Source organism: Gasterosteus aculeatus, chromosome 4 (genome assembly GCF_964276395.1).
Source record: "Gasterosteus aculeatus chromosome 4, fGasAcu3.hap1.1, whole genome shotgun sequence".
Classification (NCBI taxonomy): Eukaryota; Metazoa; Chordata; class Actinopteri; order Perciformes; family Gasterosteidae; genus Gasterosteus; species Gasterosteus aculeatus.
In genome coordinates this window covers 14,064,837-14,085,013 of record NC_135691.1, presented here as the reverse complement: position 1 = coordinate 14,085,013, position 20,177 = coordinate 14,064,837, and the positions used below count along the sequence as shown (strand labels likewise).

At 41.8% G+C, this 20,177-nt stretch overlaps 3 protein-coding genes across 16 annotated transcripts in view; 1 reads left to right on the top strand and 2 right to left on the bottom strand.

Moving 5' to 3' along the window:
- Positions 1-2,475, bottom strand: part of rnf44 (ring finger protein 44) — a 10,420-nt gene extending 7,945 nt beyond the window's left edge. For 5 of the 12 annotated variants that reach the window (XR_013467612.1, XR_013467611.1, XR_013467613.1 and 2 more), the window contains exon 1: positions 496-932. The gene's annotated coding sequence lies outside the window, so the exon portion shown is untranslated. Of the gene's footprint in view, positions 1-495; positions 1,068-1,466; positions 1,525-2,159 lie in introns of those variants that run through there. The other 7 variants (XM_078102334.1, XM_078102337.1, XM_040173865.2 and 4 more) reach the window with 6 other exon arrangements.
- cdhr2 (cadherin related family member 2) lies at positions 60-16,488 on the top strand. 2 transcript variants are annotated; one of them, XM_078102326.1, is made up of 32 exons: positions 60-337; positions 4,798-4,873; positions 5,891-5,947; positions 6,032-6,091; positions 6,198-6,337; positions 6,432-6,482; positions 6,563-6,652; positions 6,761-6,850; positions 6,957-7,079; positions 7,407-7,553; positions 7,768-7,843; positions 7,931-8,040; positions 8,591-8,803; positions 8,901-9,050; positions 9,146-9,307; positions 9,401-9,462; positions 9,564-9,807; positions 10,661-10,900; positions 10,998-11,067; positions 11,148-11,732; positions 11,856-11,927; positions 12,142-12,191; positions 12,292-12,443; positions 12,850-12,946; positions 13,038-13,126; positions 13,273-13,344; positions 13,654-13,789; positions 14,350-14,471; positions 14,603-14,716; positions 14,815-14,898; positions 15,183-15,240; positions 15,323-16,488. In XM_078102326.1, exons 2-32 carry the CDS (start codon positions 4,864-4,866, stop codon positions 15,479-15,481), a joined length of 3,885 nt encoding a protein of 1,294 aa, XP_077958452.1. In that variant the 5' UTR covers positions 60-337; positions 4,798-4,863; the 3' UTR covers positions 15,482-16,488. The 2 variants fall into 2 exon arrangements, with proteins under 2 accessions (XP_077958452.1, XP_040029736.2); XM_040173802.2 differs by lacking the exon at positions 60-337 and having other exon boundaries at positions 4,577-4,873.
- Positions 16,074-20,177, bottom strand: gprin1 (G protein regulated inducer of neurite outgrowth 1). 2 transcript variants are annotated; one of them, XM_040173818.2, is made up of 2 exons: positions 19,938-20,177; positions 16,074-19,488 (listed from the first exon to the last, which is right to left on the bottom strand). In XM_040173818.2, the coding sequence occupies exon 2, from the start codon at positions 19,456-19,458 to the stop codon at positions 17,323-17,325; it is 2,136 nt and encodes a 711-aa protein (XP_040029752.2). In that variant the 5' UTR covers positions 19,459-19,488; positions 19,938-20,177; the 3' UTR covers positions 16,074-17,322. The 2 variants fall into 2 exon arrangements, with proteins under 2 accessions (XP_040029752.2, XP_040029753.2); XM_040173819.2 differs by having other exon boundaries at positions 16,074-19,510; positions 19,938-20,078.

The following is a 20,177-nucleotide window of genomic DNA, read 5'->3' as shown; positions in this document are numbered from 1 at the left end:
GATGCGTTCGGGGGCAGAATAAACGGGGGTCGCTATAAGATGCCTGAACGCAACACGGAGAGCCACGTGCTCACGAGACAAAGCAACAACAAAAGAACCGAAAGGCACGCGGGACCCCTCGCTTAACATACAGAAGAGAAGGATCGCGGTGCCGCTCATAACTAATAGTAATATTATCTCAGCACGCAACACTGCGAAACAGACTAAGGGCATAAGTGTGTCAACAGTCGGTTCCTCACTGTCCAGTATAATTGAACGTCCCCTGCGGAAGGAGGGCTAACCTTAGCCACGCTGTGCTAACGCTTTGTCCCAACACAGCAACACCCGCCAGCTGCAGGTAACTGCCGTTGGCAAGCTAACTTAGCCCGAATGCTAATACCCGTTTAGGGCGTGCGCTGTGTTATCACCGCGTGTAGAATACCGGAGACCAGCGTCGTGTGGACGAGCGTCATGTCAGGCTATAAGAGTTGGTGAAAAAAACAAACCACAGCTTACTTTTCTTTGCTAGTTTGCTCGCTGGAAGAAGGGGGAGACGGGAGATGTTTTCAGCCTCCGAAATGGCGTGTCCCATCAAGTTGTCCTCGAACCTAACTGGCCACCATGACCCGTCGCAAACAACCGTTAGCTGACTGTCAAATCGACTGTTGTCACCCCGGGAGATTCGGACAATGACGAACGGAGCCGCTGTTAGCTTGCTAACGCCTGTCAGCTAACTAAACACACGATTCCCTTTGCCGCATAGGGGATCCGTTTCCCCCAGACAAAAAAGACTGGTCCGTCAAATAAACGCAGCGTCCACCTGAGCAGGAAACAGCTTTAAACGCGGGGAAAGAAAAACGTTTGCTACACAACCACAGTAAACATTCCTTGGCGCGTGTGTGCTGCTTGAATGTATTGTTATGACGAGGCCACGCCTCCTGCTGTGACCGACCAATCGGAGCGCAGCAAACACAGACAGTCGCCGTCCAGACGGTCTGAGCTACAATGTATCAAAACAGGCCGTTCTGTTTTTACTTGTAGCGTCCAAACAAAAAGCCCTCTGAGAGATTTCAGAGTTTCAGATTCGCAACCTATAGCACATGCGCATTTATGTGCAATGTAAAACACGCCTAACTGTCACCCGGGGTTGTAAATCGACCATCATGTTGAGGTGCTTATACTTTGTCTGTATTTGATGCATTCATATTTTGTTATAGATTAGAATATGAAGCAGTACCTAAGAAATAGAAATGGAAGCTTCTCTCCCTATACATTAAAAGGCGTACATGCAATAGAAATAATTATCCAGTAATATTTGACAAAAATGACGGGGCCATGCTGCACAAGTACTTTTTTAAGCGAGTGGTGTTACACTATTACACATAATATTTTTATAGTGAGCTACTTAAAATAAAAGGAAAGTTGTCCAGACGTTGAACTCTTTGCAAATAAGGAACGTAATATTTAACGATTTGACCATTACTGACCTGAAAAGTTTTTGGGGATTTCTCAATTTAAGCATCTCCCTTGTGGCAACCTGTCTCACTTCAAAAACAAAAACAGAAGTGATCAATTTAGCAATTTAGACCAAAAAAAAACATTCAAACTAATTGGCTTTAGACCACTGAAAACATAAGTGTGTCTTTTGTCCTTTGCTCTAAAAATTGACTGTGGCTCACTGATTTGACTGTCACTGGAGGCCAATTATGTAACATTGCAATTGCATGATCAAGTGAGAAAAACCTTTCATCAGCTACTGCACAACATCTCTAAGCTATATGTTTATTAGGCCACCGAATGGAGCTGCAAAATACTTTATGCCTTGCCTCAGTGGAGGAATACCAAGCTTCATAAGGCTGCATAAGCTACCTATCAGGCCCATTTTCTCCAGTAAGTGTTAATGAATAATGTATTTGTCGGTTTGTGAACCGTCCAGTGCAAAATCCATGAATGCATCCCAAAGAACACACCTAACAAAGAGCTGTCTGAGGATACCGACAGTTGTAAGCTAAATTGACTAAATGTAAACATTACCACATCGCACTCGGTAGCAGCAAAACAAGGAGGGGCTGAAGCTTCAGCAGGATGACAGCCCATCTAACCAGCTCCCGGAAACACGCCCTGTGAATCTGCAAAATGCAACCGAGACAAGGCGATAACGGGAGGACCAATGTAGTTACCTGATTAATAAAGTGCAAACATCCAATCACTGCTATTTTCCTTGTAATGTTCACATGTCGTTAGGCTAAGTGCGGCATCCCACGGTCAGCTGTTCCCGTATGGAACATTCCGTGGATTTCACCACCGCTGTAGCAAAAAAAGGTGTCCGATATTAGACTCCCGTTGTGAATGCATTTTGTCTGAATGTTGTGCGAGTTTGTGGTTTCGTGGTCTTAGATACTATTTCCTTAATCGCCACTTTTTGATTTTGGAAACGTAAATCGAGTCAGACGGTTGCTTGGAGTTTCTACGATTCCCCGTTGCACCCCCATTTCTGCTTATTTCATGAGCGGAGAGCATGCGCAACGCGGCCATTTATACCGTAATGGACAGAAACAAGTGGCACCCGTTTGTCTCGAGACATCACGGCGGCTTAAAGCGTTGCCTATTCTGGGAACGAAACGGAGGAAAACGATGAACGAATAGAATCCCGACCCATTACTTTGGTAAAGGTAGTACGACCACAGTTAAAAGTAGAGGACAAAACATATGACTCAGGCTGCCTGAGGGGCAAGAACAAAAAGAATATCTTATTTTCCAGTGCAGAAAGTTAAAGGGTACGAAGAGGTGACTTCATCATGTTTCAGACGCCAATGGGCAAGAGGGCTTTTTAAAATAGAAATTGACAATAGGAAAGTATTAGAAGTAAAAGTAGTCATTATACAGAATGGCCCTTTCCTGAGTGTGATTATGTAATCGTGTTATTATTGAGTAATCGATTATAAACCGCATTATAGTGTCGATGGTGGAGTTTACCTACTTTTTTTGGAGGATGCAATGCATCATATTATCTTGATCATATGGTGCGTTGGTGCAGGCTACAACTGTAGCTGCATGGGCTAACAACATGTTGGAGGATTCTACAGTAAAGTATTTCAAAACTAACATTACCAAGTTGATTTTCATGTGCTTCTCATTAATGTCAGTGAAGCTTCAATTGATTTGAGACACAAGAAGGTTTATGAATTTAAATCCATATTTATTAATTATTAATATTTTAAAACATGAATTGCTTTATTTTTCAAATCTGGTAAAATACATATAGCCATCAGTGACTATCTCTCCCCAATAATTGACTGAACACTGATTTTAACTCATGCTATAGATCTTAAAGCAGTGCACTAGACTATCACTTAATTATTTATGTTTGTGTAATCAGTCATTTATTAAATTTTGGCATCAACACAAAAAAAACACTTAAAATAATAATAACAAACATATCATTATATATATATATATAAAATTATTATTTTCATTTAATATTATTTACTCTAAAGTATCCCCAAGAAAGCCAGAGAGTCAGTGTGCGTCATTACTTATCTGTAATATTTTATTATCTTGTCTACATGGAAAGACAACTCCCTGACTGCCACTGGCTCAAAGTAATATATATTTGAATGTTGCTGTTTACTGAAATTGCTTTAGATGCCCACCTATATAACCTAATTACTAGTACAGGAGTGGCTGGGCTGTGTTCAGTACTGTAAATCATAAACCAAAGTCTAATTACTTTACAATGTGGATCAGATTTCCGCAATATCTGTCTTCAATACCAATATTAATGTCGCTTCTATGTGAATGATAACATTGCGCACCCATCTTTGTAAAACGGGACATATTCTATTAAAGTAACAACTTTGAAAATCCTTACCTGACATTACCTCCGGCAGTCTTTGGTCCAGTCTATGGTTCTTGACCCTAATATCGTAGTATATGAAGCATTTCCGTCAGCATCAGCTGTACTGTGTGTTTGGTGCCACCTTAGTGCTAGCACATTAAAGTCAGAAGGTGAAAATGGTGAGCTATATGCACAGAATCTGCGTGTTAGCATTGCAATTGTCACTCTGAGCATGCCGGCATTAGCCTTAAGCTAAAAAAAACTATACGTTCTGAGTCTCCCATGTCTGCCTCCCTTCTAAAAAGGTAATTCACTCTTTTGAGCAGTTAGTATGGCAGCTGAATATTTTACAATCAGTATCCATTAGAACAGAAGTGTGTTCTCAAGACTCCATTTGACCTCGAGGAAAGAGGAGTGGTGCAGTGTTTTTATTATGAGGCAAAAGTCTGATAATGAATAAATGCAGTGTGTAAGGAGAAGGCAGTCATTTGTGTAACAGCCTTTAATTAGGGGGGAGGGGACTTACTGGGCAGAACTCATTAGGGAGGTACATGGATCTCTGCTTTCTGAAAAAAAACATTGGTCCACTGATTGGTTCTGATGATTCATGTTTGAGAAAGGCTCCCTTGTTTCCGTAATGGAAAGCGAAGAGATTGCTGCCGTTGCCATGACAACAAAATCACCCATTCAAAAGAGGAACAGGGTTCGGATGACCCAGAATGGCTTGCCGCCATGTACTGCATGGTGACAAGGCCGACTGTCCTATGATGGTGAGAGAAGTTTGCCCGCTTCTGTCCCTCATTACTACCCCGGCTTAAACATCCATAATGTAGTCGGAGCAAACGGAAGGGAGATATTTCTGTTTAACATCTCTTCAGTGCGATGCTTCTGGGCGTTTTTCAAGAAACACAAGGTTTACTGCTGTGTTATTGGCTGTGCATTTCGTGCTGGTGTTAATCATTTATATTTACAACCATCAGGCAATATTCACAACGAGGCACAGGAGCCAAAGGTCTCATCTTGACATTAAGGAGAACCTCCTCTGAATGTCGGCTGGTAAGTCTGATTGCTGTGTTTCAAAATGACTTTTTAAAGTGTTAGAGTGGTGTTTTTAGTCAGCATATAGCCTTGTCAAAGGTTTTGCTCTTTTCAATCTGACATAGCAAACGGTGTTGTACTGTACTCTGTAACTGTGTTGGCAATTAACAGCATATACTCGATACAAATAGACATCAAACAGTTGTCAGAAGTATGGAGGCAGCAAAGGGATTCATCCACTGGTAACATTAACAATCAGCTTATTCTCATATATATTACTGATTACGTGAACATCCAAACTCAATTAAAAATTCAGATCAATTCTGTCTAGGTCTTGAACAAAATAGAATTAGTGGAAGTTGTGGCAAACCCTTTAGGTAAAAGTTAATGTAAGCAAACGGTAATCTGAGACAAACTACTCCTTCTTGTTCTCTCTTGAAGGTTATTTTCAATTCGATGTGATTGCTTTTGATTTGGGGTTTTGATCCCTAGTGCTAGTTATTTTAAATTCAATGGTTGTGTCGTGAGACACTAGTTGTCGTGATGTCACGACAGGTGGTAAAAACACATGCTATGATACTGCTAATCTGGGTGCGGCCATATACAATATGCTGTTAAATTTCAACCCATAAGTGAGGCACGGAAGGAATTAAATGCCTGAATTTTGAACGTTACATCACAATAATCTTTGTTTTGCTTTATAAGGAAAAATGGAATTCACAAAATATATAAAAAAACAATTAAAAACCTAGATCTGAAAAGAGAGAAAGAGAAGCCTTAACATTTGAGAAGTTGAAAGCTAAGTTGTTCATCATCTTTAGCAACATGGCTCTATGGATGACGATGTAGATCTGACGGTCAGAAGGCCAGTCTATATATTTGGGTTAGACCGAAATAATGAGACGCAAAAACTATTAATAAGTATCACGTATTAACATAGTATATCTAATTTATTAAACTAAACAGTTTGTTCAACAGTTCAACTGACTAATTGTATCAGTTCTACTTGTCAGATTGCGTATTCTTTGTTTTCAGACATGGAGGGGATCAAAGGAACTATGTTAGTGTTGTGCCTTATCGGCTTAAGTAAAGGTGAGTATTTAGGTCATTTTAATGCAATTTTGGCACAATGTCTTCACTATGTGACATTTAACTTATACCATATGTTTCCCACAGCAAATAACAGTCCTTCAATCGACGGTGTTGTTTATAATGTGTGTGAAGACACTCCAATAGGTAAAGTATAAATGTGTGTGGAGGAATCGTGTGTTTGAAAACCGTTTGTGTTTCACATCAACAAATACTGCATATATATTTATGTTGTACTAATGTTTTTTTATAGGTGCCTCCGTGTTTACTATAAAAGCAACAGACGCAGAAAACGACCCATTGACCTTTTCACTGACTAAGCCCAACGATGAGTACTTTGCAGTTGAAAGTAGCTCGGGAAAAGTCTCTGTCCGCAGGACTCTTGATAGAGAGGTACGGTGGATTCAAAGAGCCTTCCGTATTTAACACTTTCATTTGGATGTGCTTTTAGTCATTTATCAATTTCCTTTTATTTTGTTTATTCTAGGCGTCTAATGTAATGGAACTTGGAGTTATTGTCTCTGATATTTCCACTGAAGTAAGTTTCAGTTGATATTTAGCATGATTTCATATTGGTTTGTGCATTATATCCACAATACACAATGCAATCTCTTTCAGACACCAGGAATATTAACTATAATATTGTTAGAGGCAAATGACAACCGACCCATATTCCAGTCGTCTCCATATGACATTGAGATCTCAGAAGTAAGTGAAATCTATTCTAACAATATTCTTAAATAATATTTAACCCATTAGTTTATTGGTTTGTTTACTTTTTTCTGTCCTTGCTTTTATCCCCTTCCATTTGATCAGAACACTGCAGTAGGTACGTCTCTTTTTAGGGCATTGGCCACTGATGCAGACACTTCAAGCGGTGCTGTTATTCAATACAGCATTGATGAAGTAAGCTTCTTTTGTACATTATGATAAATAGATTAATATCACTTTCTCTTTGTTTGTCATTGTTCTGTAAACCTTAGTGAACTTGAACTTATATGACACTTTCCAGGTTACTCCAAGTTCTGGATCTAGTCTGTTTCGCATTGTACCCACGACTGGTGAAGTCCAATTAGCGGGACCTCTGAATTATACTGCACTGAGCACGTTCTATCGACTGAAGATTAACGCAACTGTAAGTACTATGCCATAACAAAGCTATAGTTAGGAAATTAGGTGAATATTGACGCCACCTTTGTGTCTGAGAGTGGTGTCCGTTTTCTCATTTAACTGTGGACAAGAAAAAATTGTCAGCATATTTCCCAAAACTTTAAACATGACATGAAAAATATAAGCAATGAGAAGGGGCTCTGTTCTTTTGTGAATGAAAGGCAGAACTGATCTCTGAAGTTGTACATTTTTCATTCCCAATAAAAAATGTATATCTAGACAGGACAATTTTTTTAATATAACTTTTGTCATCTATAATTAGAATTTGACAACCTTGTTCCTCTCGCAACAGGATGGTGGAGGCCGTTGTCATTATGATACAATCAATTACTTCTCAAGCATCGCGTTTTCCTTCATTACGGTTGTGGATGTTCCAGACCTTGACCCGCGGTTCATTGGTGTTCCCTACGTAGGGAGTGTTGAAGAGAATTCTCCTGTGGTAAGTTTTATTCCACTGGAAAATGTGGCTTCACTGGACAATGTCAATTTTTAAAAACAGGAATTAGAAAGAGGATTACAACCAATATGTCAGTGCGTTCCATTGAGTAAGCCTATGATTTACAAATAGCTTTGTGGCATTATACAAATCTACAGGCGGTAAGGCCACTTTGGGTTGTGTGTAAATATGAAGATCCTTTTTGTGACTTTGCCAGGACACGAATGTTTTGACAGTGACCGCTCTGGACCAGGACACCGGAGTCAATGATAAAATCATCTACAGCATTGAAGGTGAGCGTGATCGATTCAGCGACAACAGTGTCTTCCTATTATCACGTGAATAAGCAATGTTTTTGTTTCCTCCACATTGTTTGGCAGATTCCACAGCCGCGGGCCTGTTTAAAATCTCAGAAACCGATGGCGCCATATCTGTAATGTCAGATATTGACAGAGAAGCGATTGGTGACACTGTTGCCCTCACTGTAAAGGTACAGTTGCTTTTTTTGGAGTAATAAATCAATTTCTGCCGCCGTACATAAATTGACTTTGTATCTTGTATATATATTTCCATAGCAACATCTTATTGATAATTTTTCACTTTTATTGCATATATACACTTTATACCATGACTGTATGAATTACTAAGCATCTTAATAGAGCTTCAAAGCTGCATCCTCCTGGCTCCACTGGCTCCCGAGGAGTCCCTGAAAGACTAGAATGGGCTTGTGAGGGATAATTGATGGAACAAACTTAGACACACATATAAAGGTACAGAGAGTAAATCAGAATAATAATTAGGCGGAATCTTTATCATTAAACTCATCTTATTTTAGAGCCAGGCTTCTCTCAATAACAGCCACGAATCAAAGAAACATGCCTGCCGCCATCTGTCAAATATAACAGAGAATAAAATTACAAAATATAATTTGACTCTTAACTCTTAACTCTTACCTTAACTCTCACAACTAAATTTAATTAAGAATATCTATTTTTGCGAATGTTGAGAGTGTAACATTTTTCTTTCTTCTTCTATTTTAGGCGACTGAGTCCAAAGTAAACATCCACGGGGTCCAAGCCACTGCCACGGCAAAAGTACTGATCAACATCGAAGATGTCAATGACAACGGGCCGAGGTTTTACAAATGTGTAGGTGAGGGGAATTGTATGGTAGAGAGTCACTTCACAGGAGAGGTGGATGAGCACTGGTTGGGCTCTATTTATATCAACATGACTGTCAAAGATCTGGATAAGGTGAGAGAAGAAAACACCAAAAAAGAGAAGAAAACATTTTCAACTAAGAACTGGGTAGTGAGTGAACTAATGAATATTCTTCAATGGCTTTTCACAGATTTCTAAGACTTCTTTAACCCTGGAGGGAGAAGACAAAGCTGTGTTTTCTGTTCAACCATCATTTGCAACATCAGACAGCATCGTTCAGCTTCAGGTCAAGGAGCCCCAAAAACTAGATTTTGAAGAAAAGCAGCAAATGGTTTTGCAAGTGAGAACTTTTTTTAATCTTTTGGTTATTGTATTCAGGATTTTCTAAGCACCTTATCAGTCTGAGCTGATTTCTATCTGCGTGTTATGGTGCAGATCATTGCTACAGATGATGAGAATTCCATCTTCAAGTCGACGGCAACAGTTACTATTAACATCAAGGACACCAATGACAACAGCCCTAAGTTCCCACAGGAACTCTATAAGTTAGACATTGCTGAGAACTCTCCTGCTGGGACAGAATTGGCGACAATTACTGTAAGTCCTGTAGCTGATTCTTACTCAGACAGTCTCAGATTGCATACACACATACCACTTGTTGAGCAAACCGATGTGATTTCTTTCCCCCAGGCTGACGATCCTGACACAATGGATAAAGACAATTTAACCTACAGACTCCTTCCAGACAGCATGTATGGCAAACCAGTCAGTCTGCAAATTTAAATGCAGCCTGTGTGCACCTGTTGCTGTCCAGGTAACTAACTAGCATGACCTGCCTCTATCTGTGTTTCAGATTACCGTATTTTGACGTGCAACCACGCACGGGCAGAGTTTACGTAAAAAACTCAACTCTGTTGGACCGTGAGGTCAGATCTCTGTATTCAGCCACTCTGCAGGCCAGTGACACGGACAACAAGCCCGGCAGCACAGTACTGGAGATCACTGTGACTGACATCAACGACAATGCCCCGATCATCAACAGAGACAGCTACCGGGAGTTCGTTAAAGAGGGTGAAAACCTTGAACTTAAGATAGAGGTAACGTGACAGTAAGAGAGGAGTCAACTCTTTTTGGTGCTATATTTAACCAGATTCATGATGTATTGTAACTCTCCGCAACCGCAATCCCGGAGATTCTAAGTTCAAGGAGAAGCACTTTATGCTCTTTTAGAAAACTATTATATTGAACTCCAACTTGTGAACCATTTTTGTCCTTTTTCGCCGTCACATTTATATTTTGTCATAGTTTGATGGTGTTTTTCAATTTACCCTACAGCCCCCTATTTCCTTTTAAGAGACTCCTTAAGAAAGCACTCAACCAAATCTAGCACTTTACACTTCCCACTAACTTCAAACCCATGTTAGATAATTCACTAAAAAGGAAATCAAAGGTTTCAAAGATAGTAGAAGAGAATAATAGAAGATAAAATTGTGTTTTGTTAGCAGCAGATAATGTTGTCTCAAGATCTTTTTATTTCTAGAGTGGTAGTCTTCAGCCACAACCACAACAATTACGTGACATCGTTTGAAGCAGAACTTTTTTCTCATACACATAAGTACTCCAAAAAACCTATAAAAAGATTGACAGTAGATTTGTGAAATCAACGTAGATCCCTTTTATGACATAGCATCAACTCTTTCACTATAGCATTCTTCCAATACAGGGGCCACAGGTTACAGGAGGTGTCTAGCCTGCTTCAATGTGACAATGCACACAGCCAGGTCTGAAATGAAAGGCTTTCCCTGTTTGGTGGAGAAGACCTTGATAGGCCTGCACAGAGTATCAGCCAGGTCTAAGAGTTTTGGGATAAACTAGAATAGGGAGCCAGGCCATCTTAACCAACGTCAGTTTTTTAAACCATTTTTTTTCTACTGTTACTTAATTGGACAGGCAACCGATGCAGATGACTCCGAGACCAAAAACAGCCAAATAGTGTATAGCATCGAACCAAGCCAATACAGTGGTAACTTCACCATCAACCCTGAAACCGGTGTGTTAAGAAATACCGGGAAGCTTGATCGCGAGGCCCTGGACCCGAAGCTGAACGGCATGATTGAGCTCAATGTAACTGCTACTGACAAGGGCGTACCATCATTATCCACCACGGTCAGCGTTAACATCATTGTGGAGGTAAGTCCTCAACACTCTGTAGCAGAGCATCAGTAATCTGTCGTTCCTGAAGCTGCCACCCAAGAAGATAACTGTCTTTTCTTTTGATGCGTCCCAGGACGTCAATGATAACACACCACAATTCAAAGCCCCCTCTTACAAATTCTCTGTCAAAGAAGGTGAAAAAGGTCAGTATTTAACTTGAAGGCATATTTGAGATTTCATAATTTTACGCCTGGATTTCAATTATATTTTCTTTCCCAATCAGGTGCCTTTGTGGGTTCTGTTCAGGCTGAAGATTTGGACCAAACAGCAGAGTTTAACCGCATTTCTTTCAGCATTATTGAGGGAAGCTTTGGCAGCTTCATCATCCGCACCTTTGCGGAGCAGCAGGGTTACGGGGGAAACATCACCGTGGACCCGGACATTGAGCTGGACTACGAGAGCCCTCGCAAGCAATTTCAACTGCAGGTTGAGGCGATGGATCTGGAGCAGAAGAAAGCTGTGGTGATGGTGAGGGTGGACGTGCTGGACGTGAACGACGAGAGGCCCGAGTTCAAGCCAACGCTCCCCGTGACGGTGAAGGAGAACTTCACCATTAGCGGACCTGTCGGGAGCTTCACGGGACAAGACAAAGATGGCAACCACTCGCTGGTTTACGAGTTGGAATCCCTCAAATGCAGATGCAACGGATCTCTGGAACCCTGCAGCTGGTTTATCCTGGATCCAACGGGGGAAGTCAGAGTCAACCCGGAGCACACAGTGGATTATGAAGAATGTGACCAGGTGCTAATAGACGCTCAGGTGGTGGACGAGTACACAGAGAAAGGAGAGAACAACAGTCTAACAACAGGTTAGCAGGGGATTGTTGTACGGATAATAAATGCAGTTGAAGCATGAAACCATAAGTGAAATACAGACCAACACACACACATGTCATGCCGCTATACTTCCCTTTTCCTTTGAAATATTTTAGGGCAAATGGTGATCAACATTGAAGACATCAACGACAATGCTCCGGAATTCATTTTCTCCGATTCTGTATTTGGTGAGTGAATATTTGAGATTCTATGGCTGTAATTAAAATTAATTTGAGTATCTTTTTGTTTGGCTTTTGACCCCTTAAACTTAACTTTGAGCTTTGCTGCTCAACGAAAAACATTATTCACCTGTGATTTAGAAAAAAAAAATTCTGGGTTATGGTTGTCATTTTGTGTAATGGAAATACAGTTTAATACAGATTTTCCTCCTTTGAATTCTAGTTGTGGTGTCAGAAAGTGCGAGCAAGGGGACATCGGTGGCAGGAGTCACTGTGAGTAATGAAAAATAAATGACTGACATGATTTTTGCTTGTAAATGAGATATATGTGAGATGACCTGACGTTCTGGCTTGTATCTCTTGCTGCTCTCAGGCTACAGACCGTGACTCTGGAGTAAATAGGCAAATTGACTTTAAGGTAACTGAGGTCCAATTTAGAAACCAGAACAATCAAACAAGTACCATGAGGATTCTGTTCGACGCCGTCACGACACAGCAAAAGGACGTATATGTTGGAATTATTCAGTGAGTACAAAGTCATCGGCATCATAATAACATATCTCAATGTGCTCTAAATGTTTGTGCATTCTCAAAAGCTTTTGTGCTTAACGCTGCACTCATTTTAGAGTATTACGGCACCTGGACCAGAGCCTCTCTTTGAAGGGACTGTCTATTTAGTTTTAATAAAAAACTACAAACAAGTGCTAAATGATAAGAGACTAAAAGATAAGAGACTAAAATCAACTATAAAGACACTCAAAACAATAAAAGAAAGACATGCAAAGTAAACAAACACATTGCAATGACGACAACAGAGACTAGAAAGATGCATACAATGAGAGAGCTGGGCTTAAATTTCTCTGTGCTAGGGGGCCCATTGGGGGCCCGATGTCTCATAATGTCCCGGACTGATTTCCTCCACTTTCCACAGGACAAGCGAGAAGCTGGACACTTCACTGAAAGGGAAGTATTTGGTAAAAGTGAGTGCAACTGACACCGGCGACCTCTCCACCAGCACCGTACTGGAGGTGAGTGACTCGCACCATGCAGCTGGATTTTGAGTCCTGAAAACACCGACTGACAGCCTGAGTTCTTACTCTACTTCTGATCATTTTGCAGATTTTCGCAGTTGATGAATCATTTAGAGTGGAACTTGCATTCACAAAATCCCAAACCGTTATTGAAGCAAACCTCAATGAAATCACCAGGTACTTGCAACACACTGTGTTTCAGTAAAACTGGATTGTAATGTCACTGAATTAAAGGATTTCTCAATGATTTATTTAGTTGACACCTACATGTCTCGTGTGTTTCACCGGGGATTTGCTAATTTCTCTGATCTCTGAATTTATAGAGCGCTTACTGCTGCCACGAAGGCTTCTGTTGAAATTGCTTCCATCCGCTCTGACACTGCTGAAGCATCCAGGCAAGCTCTCATCACCTCTAAACCCAAATCACTGTTCATCAATGAATTATGCAGCTCCATGAATACAGATAAAGATGAAGCAACTGGTGCTAACAGGGACTCAAGTACTTACTTGAATACATGTACAGTTGTCCACTGGGTGGTGCCAGTCTTCCTGTAAACAACCACGTTGTTGAAGACAAATCATTTGCTGAGAATTGCAGTTGATATTTGCAATGAGATGATTTTGATTTCGAATTTAAAACAGCTGAAATAGTTCATTCAAGATTGTTATTTGAAGTGTATAAGTGAGTTGTGTTTTTCTCTCAGAGTTTCAGGTAACACTATCATAGTGGCTTATTTTGTCTACGCCAACGGAACTGCTCTCAGCTTTAATGAAGTGGAAAAGATGATCTCTGAACCTCCACACTCGCTTGCACTCATAGAGCTCGGCCTTGCGGACATAGTGAGTATGAGTTCTTCTGAAACGGTCTCTTTTCTGTCATGTTGTTCATTCTTTAATTTTATTAAATTGGCATTACCTGGCCCTTTTTAATTACTGGAGTAGATTTCCATAACTTACTGTTGATGCCTAACTTTCCAATCATATCAAGAATCACATACCCATACTGATACTGCTTATTGCAGCAGTGTTATTGCCTATTACTGTACGTGATTTACAATGCAAAGGTCTTCCACGTGTGAAGTCAATAAAAGAAATGCATTTGTAAATCTCTCAATATCAAGCAAAATGTAACATATTGAGCGTCATCATTTCGGGTTTGAACATATAAATAATATCTCCAATTGTAATAATCATTAGAATAATAAACTAAAATGTACAAAATAATAAACAGAGGAGTTTATTGCAAAATAGCTAAATGTTGGTGAACTAGCAGTTTTTGTTTCTTTAACGACAGTGTGTGTTTTTCAATATATAAATTAACATTTTCTAATAACCTATATAGTGTCCAAACCTCATAGGTCCACAGGCTCGACTATATTGATTTCTTACGTGTGTTTCAGGGGAAGGCTCCTGTCATCGAACCAGTCACTGACCCTGTGAAGTACATCCTGCTCGGGATGTTGGCCGGTCTCATCATCGTGCTGGTTGTCCTCATCACTTCACTTTTGTGCACTCGCCGAAAGTAAGACAAGGGATTTGGAATACGTTTAGGATTGGAAGGCACAATTGACTGTTTACATGGGTCCTCCCAGTGAAGTTTCTTAAGTAGCATTTATCAACTCACTCATTACTCCTTACACTCACACCATACAGCTACAAGAGGAAGCTGAAGGCCGCTAAAGCCATGAACTCTGCATCCATGGTGACTTCTGACAACCAGAAAAGTGGTCCTGTGGTGCCTGGTACCAACAAGTACACCATGGAGGGGTGAGGAGACGACAGCGTCAACACGACAAACGAATGAACACACGACTTGAAGTATGACACGTGTTTGTCTTCCCATGTGTGTCCTTCTTAATCAACAGGGCTAATCCTGTTCTCAACCTCCACATCGACGCAGCCATGATCTTGGACATGGACGAGGACAGCTCAGATGTGGACAAAGTCAGGTAAGGAAAAGCCCTCCACCATCTGTTGAGGTGGCGGCTCACAGTGACACACGGCCTCTCACCACCGCACTCTGTAGCCATGCTGGTTGCTAAACTGGGGATGTTTCCATCGGAACATTTTGTCACATGCGTGCTCATGACAACATGTTGTGATGGAGGACTGACTTTCCAATGTCGGTATACAACCTTTTATTTGCATCAGAAATTTTAACACAGATTTGATGGGTGGGGGGAAGTCAACTGTGTGGGCACACCTTTAATTAATTTTTATTTTCCCACAACAGCCTCAACTCCCTCGATTCCAGCGGTTATATGACCAATCCTGATAAAGATAAACCCATGGTGAGTTTGCATTTCAAAGTCCATCTGCGTTTGTAATCATTAGAATACGATCTAACATCAACAACCGACTGCTCCTCATTAGAATATGATCCAGGAGGAGGAGGAGGAGGAGGAGGGCAGCGGGCCACCAGAGTACATTGAACCTCTGGGTGCAGCACTTGCCCAGCGGGGCCAAAAGAAAGGCTCTGACAATCAACACATTGGTTTCAGTAACCCTACATTCAGCACTACAGATCTGTGACGGGTGTAACGAAGGGAGTCTGAGGGACATCATGTTGCTCCTCTGTAATCTCTGTAACAAATTCATAGTGTTGGCAGACTTTGTGTCTTATTTTGTGACCAATTGAAAAGAGTTATTGATGTTATGCACAAGCTCATGGCAACAAGGATGAATTTGCTTTGTCAAAACATTTAAATCAAGGACTAACAATAAGGAAAACAAAAAATGGAGCTGTTATTCTGTGAAAACAGTACAATGATGTCACATTATGTATTGATAATGTGAAATTTGGTTAGGTTGTTTAATCAACTGTTTTGGTTTTTGAACAGTTATGGGACTATTGTTTTAGAATTTGGGAAACATGCTCATTCTCCAGGTCTCCTTGCTCTGTTTTAAAACACATCACCCCGGAGGCCCAGCTCGCTGTTTCCAGTCAAGTCGTCTGATTGATGTCACTTCACTTTTAATGCAACTTCACAAGAGTACAAACCATCTTTTGCAAATAAGCATATTTCCCCGAATGTCAAGCTTGTCTTTTAAACGTCCTCTCACATAATCGTAGCTGGACAAAAAAACTTGGACAGAAGCAAAATGAAAGCAAAGAAAAGAATTGTTTGTTGCACACGTAAATCACTTTATTTTTCTTAATATATTAAGCAGTGGCTTAAAGACCGTTGGCTTGCTTTGAGATAAAATGTAATAATACATTATGTCAATTCACAATGTTAACTTTAGTTGCTGCTGATGCTACCAGAAAGACATTCCAAAAAGAGTGAAATCTAACTTAACGTAAATAAAATTTTATGACGGCGTGTCAGCCAAAAGATGTTTAATACGGTTGCTTTGAGTTAATTGCTTTGAGTTAGAGATTGTCATGCTGAAATAAAACCTCATGCAATGTGACTTTGTAAATTCCTAAGAGCAGTGGAGAGAAAGGATTATTTGACTGCTTCTTGACATCTAAATGAATGTAATGTAATCAGATTGAATGTAATGCAATCTAAATAAAATCAATTTTGCAAAATTCAGATTTGATCCCACTTTTATGAATTTAATACACCAACGTCACTGACACTGTAACAGCCTCTAAATTAAAGAAAATGAAAAATAATGCATCACATAATTGACAACTGAATCACTAATTATGGCATTACAATACACAGTCACTAATGACTAAAATACCCTCATATCACCTGTTGATTGTGCTTATCGTGTTAATTGAACATTTGTATACTTTCCACAATACAGATAAATAAAAATTGTGCCAAATACAAAAGCAGAATATAACACATACAAAAGCCTGCACTAATGGTAGGAAGTCCTCACACAAACACATCAAAACAACATTAAGCTCCATTTTAACCTCAGTACACAAGCAACAAAATGACGCCCAGGTTGCAATGACTGACCACGAGTTCATGAGTTACAATCAAAAACTGTCACTATCGTCTCTCACACTCGAAGCTGCGTTTAAGCTTGTGAGCACCCAGGAGCAGGGATTGTCATGGCTTCATGTGGCCTGAGGTGCATTTCAGGTGCAAAGCAACAAACAGCTAAAATGACTCAGTGGACAGTCGAGTGGTCTGATTGAAAAATTTGAAAAATTAAGTGAGGAGAGCAATCGAAGGCGTTGATGTCTCTCCTTCATTTCAAAAGATGAAAACACGGAACTCCAAGAGAAAAAAAAAATCCCATCTTGTTGGGCCGATACTCAATGCTTCACTTCTGTGCTCCTCCGTCTCGTGTGAGGAGCTGATCTACTCCTCACACATTCAAGTAAATCACTGATCACTGTCGCCTACAGGATATCATGTGATATACATATTTTTTATTCCCCTCCAAATGGAGGTAGTTTTCTTGCATCACTCAGCACTGTGAGCTCTGGAGCAACAATGTGGCTGCTGCATGTTCTCCATCAGCTGACGGAAAGGATTTCTTCTGCGTCGGCTCACCTCTCCATCCCGATCGCCCCTTTTTCCTGGGCGGCCCTTAGCCGAACCAGAACCAGAACCCGAACCGCCCTGAATGGACTCCGGAGAGAGGGGCACGGCTGAGGGGTTGAGTGGAGGAGGGGGAGGCATTGAGGGCTTCTGCTTCTTCACCTGCTTCTCCAGGTGTTTCTGGATGGCTGAGCCCAGCACGGCCACTTCCACCACTGCCCCGTACACCTCCCAAGTCATCCCCTTTTCATCCCACCTCACCTCCTGCACCGGCTCCTCCACCTCCTCCCCTTTCTCCCTGCAGTTTATTGCCTCAGTCGAGTCCTCCTCAGCTGCTTCCTCCTCTTTCTTTTCAGTTACTTTCTCCTCCTCTTTGTCCTCCGCCACCTGCTCCTCTGGGTCTTCTTCCTCCTCCGCTATATTCTCCTCTGTTCTGGCATCCTTCCTGACCTCAGGAAAAGTCATGATGGTGGGCGTTCTCGGGGTCATTGGGGCCGTAGCAACAGAACGAAACTCCACTTGCGGACCCACCTGCAGCTCGGTATCTTTAGTCTCGATATCCACACCTGCGCATCTCCCCAACGAGCTGGGGAAGTAGAAGGCTTGGTCGCCCTCAGGAGGGGTCATGGGGCTGGTAGCTGCAGACTGACACTGCACCACTTCCAGGCTCACCTGCGTGCGGATGTTGTGGCAGCCGAAGGGGGCCGGAGATTCGGGGACACTCGGCTTTGGCACGTCTCCCAACTCAACTCTGTTTTCGTTCATTTTTGAATTCAGGTCGTTTTTTGCTTCGGCGCCAGCAGAAACAGAAGATCCTTCCGTTTTGCCGTGTAGAGGCTTTGAGATGGAGGTGTCCGGTGCATTAGGGGCAGCAGTTTCTGTGGAGATGTTCTCGTTTCTATCCCTCCTCTTTGCATCACCGCTGTTCTCCCTTTGTTCCTCATACTCATCTATTTTGACCATCTCTGTCTCAACGGTGTGACAATATGACTCCTTCTCTTCCCCTTCCTCTTCGTAGTTGCCATAGTGGGTTACCAGGATTGTAATGTCCTGATCCATGCTTCCCATCCTCTGTTGCTTACCCTGCTGATTACCATCCTCCATTTGTGAAACTGTTAACACAGCAGCATTGGAGCAGCTGCCCAGAGATGCAGTTGAGCTGAAGCACTCGCTGTGCTCCATTGATGTGACACATTTCAAAGTTCCAGTTATCTCTGACTTAGTCTCCTCTTGACTTTTTGTCTTCACTTGGTGGCCACACTCCCTTTGCACCTCGCTCTTTTTCGCCCCATCCTGCTTCTGCGCCCTCTCTCTCCCGACGAGCTCTGGGAAAGCTGTGGCCGAAGGCGTCTTTGGGGTCATGGGAGATGTGGCCACGGAACAGAACTCCACCTGCCGACCCACCTGTAGCTCTGCGTCTTTAGTGTCGGCTCCCGCAGCCCCGGACTTCCCGAAGGAGCTTGGGAAGAAGAAGGATTGTGCCCCCTCGGGAGGCGTCATGGGGCTGGTGGCCGCAGAGCGACACTGGACCACCTCCAGGCTGACCTGTGTGCGCATGTGGTGTTGGCCGGAAGGAGCTGGGGAAAGTGGGTCTGAGGGCCCCGGCGTCGCTGGCACAGGCACCAATACATTTTCATCTCCCCCTTTTTTTCTGTCTTGACCTGCGCTTTTATTCATTGTCGCTTCCGCCAGAGCTTCTCCGTCTCCGTCATCCAGGAACTCAACAGAGGCTGTGGTGCCGTCGTGTGCTGCCGTTGTTTCATCATCTTCGGGCTGCCGGGTGTGATGGATGGCTTTCGTCTGCGCAGAGTCTTTACCACAACACCCTCCTGGAAGTGCTTGCTCTTTGGATTTCCCATTCTGCTCTCTCTCCTGAGCGTTATTGGCATTCATGTGGAGTTTTGGCTGAGGAGCTGTTGACTCTTGATTTGTGTTTATCGGCGGTCCATCAGGCTCAGCGGTGCCATGTGAGCCTTCTGGAGGCTCTCCATCATCTGTCTTATCACACGGCTTGTCGTCCTCTCTTACACCTCTCATCTCATCCTTCAGACTTCCCATCTTGCTTCTGCATTAAAGTTGTCAAAGTACCTGCAGGGCCACAGACACAGCACTGAAACACAGCACAAATTGTAACCAGTAACTATAAAAAACAAGAGTGAAGCATCGAATGTTATAAAAAAAATTCTGATATAGCATATGAGGAATGCAAATGCTCACATGTAACCAAGTGACATCATGCTACTGTTTGATAGAAATGATTCACATGCCGGCATTGTATTATAGGACTGTAATATCTGGGATATTCACTAGTAAACACCTGATTGACTGCATTTTAAATACAATTATTTTCTTTTTTAAATGTTACTGTTAGATTGTATTTCCTATTGCTCCTTCCTACACCTAACGTAACGTATCCGCACAGTTCATATTCAAGTGCTGTTTGGATGCATTATCCAATAAAAGCCCAAAGCACTTGTCAAATTTAAACCACGAAAATAAACAATGAGGATAACACGGATCACGGGTAACAGACGTACCTCAGCAGTCCAAGTCAGAATGAAGTCTCTCCATTACCCGCACTCACATTTGGGATCAAACGTTGCAAATTCTCTCCGTTGATCGAGAGCCACGTCGGTCGGTAAATCTCCCTTGTTGATAGTGATAGCAGTGGCTACAGGTTTGTCTCTAGAAGAATCTGTGTTCGGCAATCCTCTCTCTTTAAGCTGTGGCTGTCTCTATTGAAAAGACTCACATTTTCCAGTTTCCCTGGAAACCAC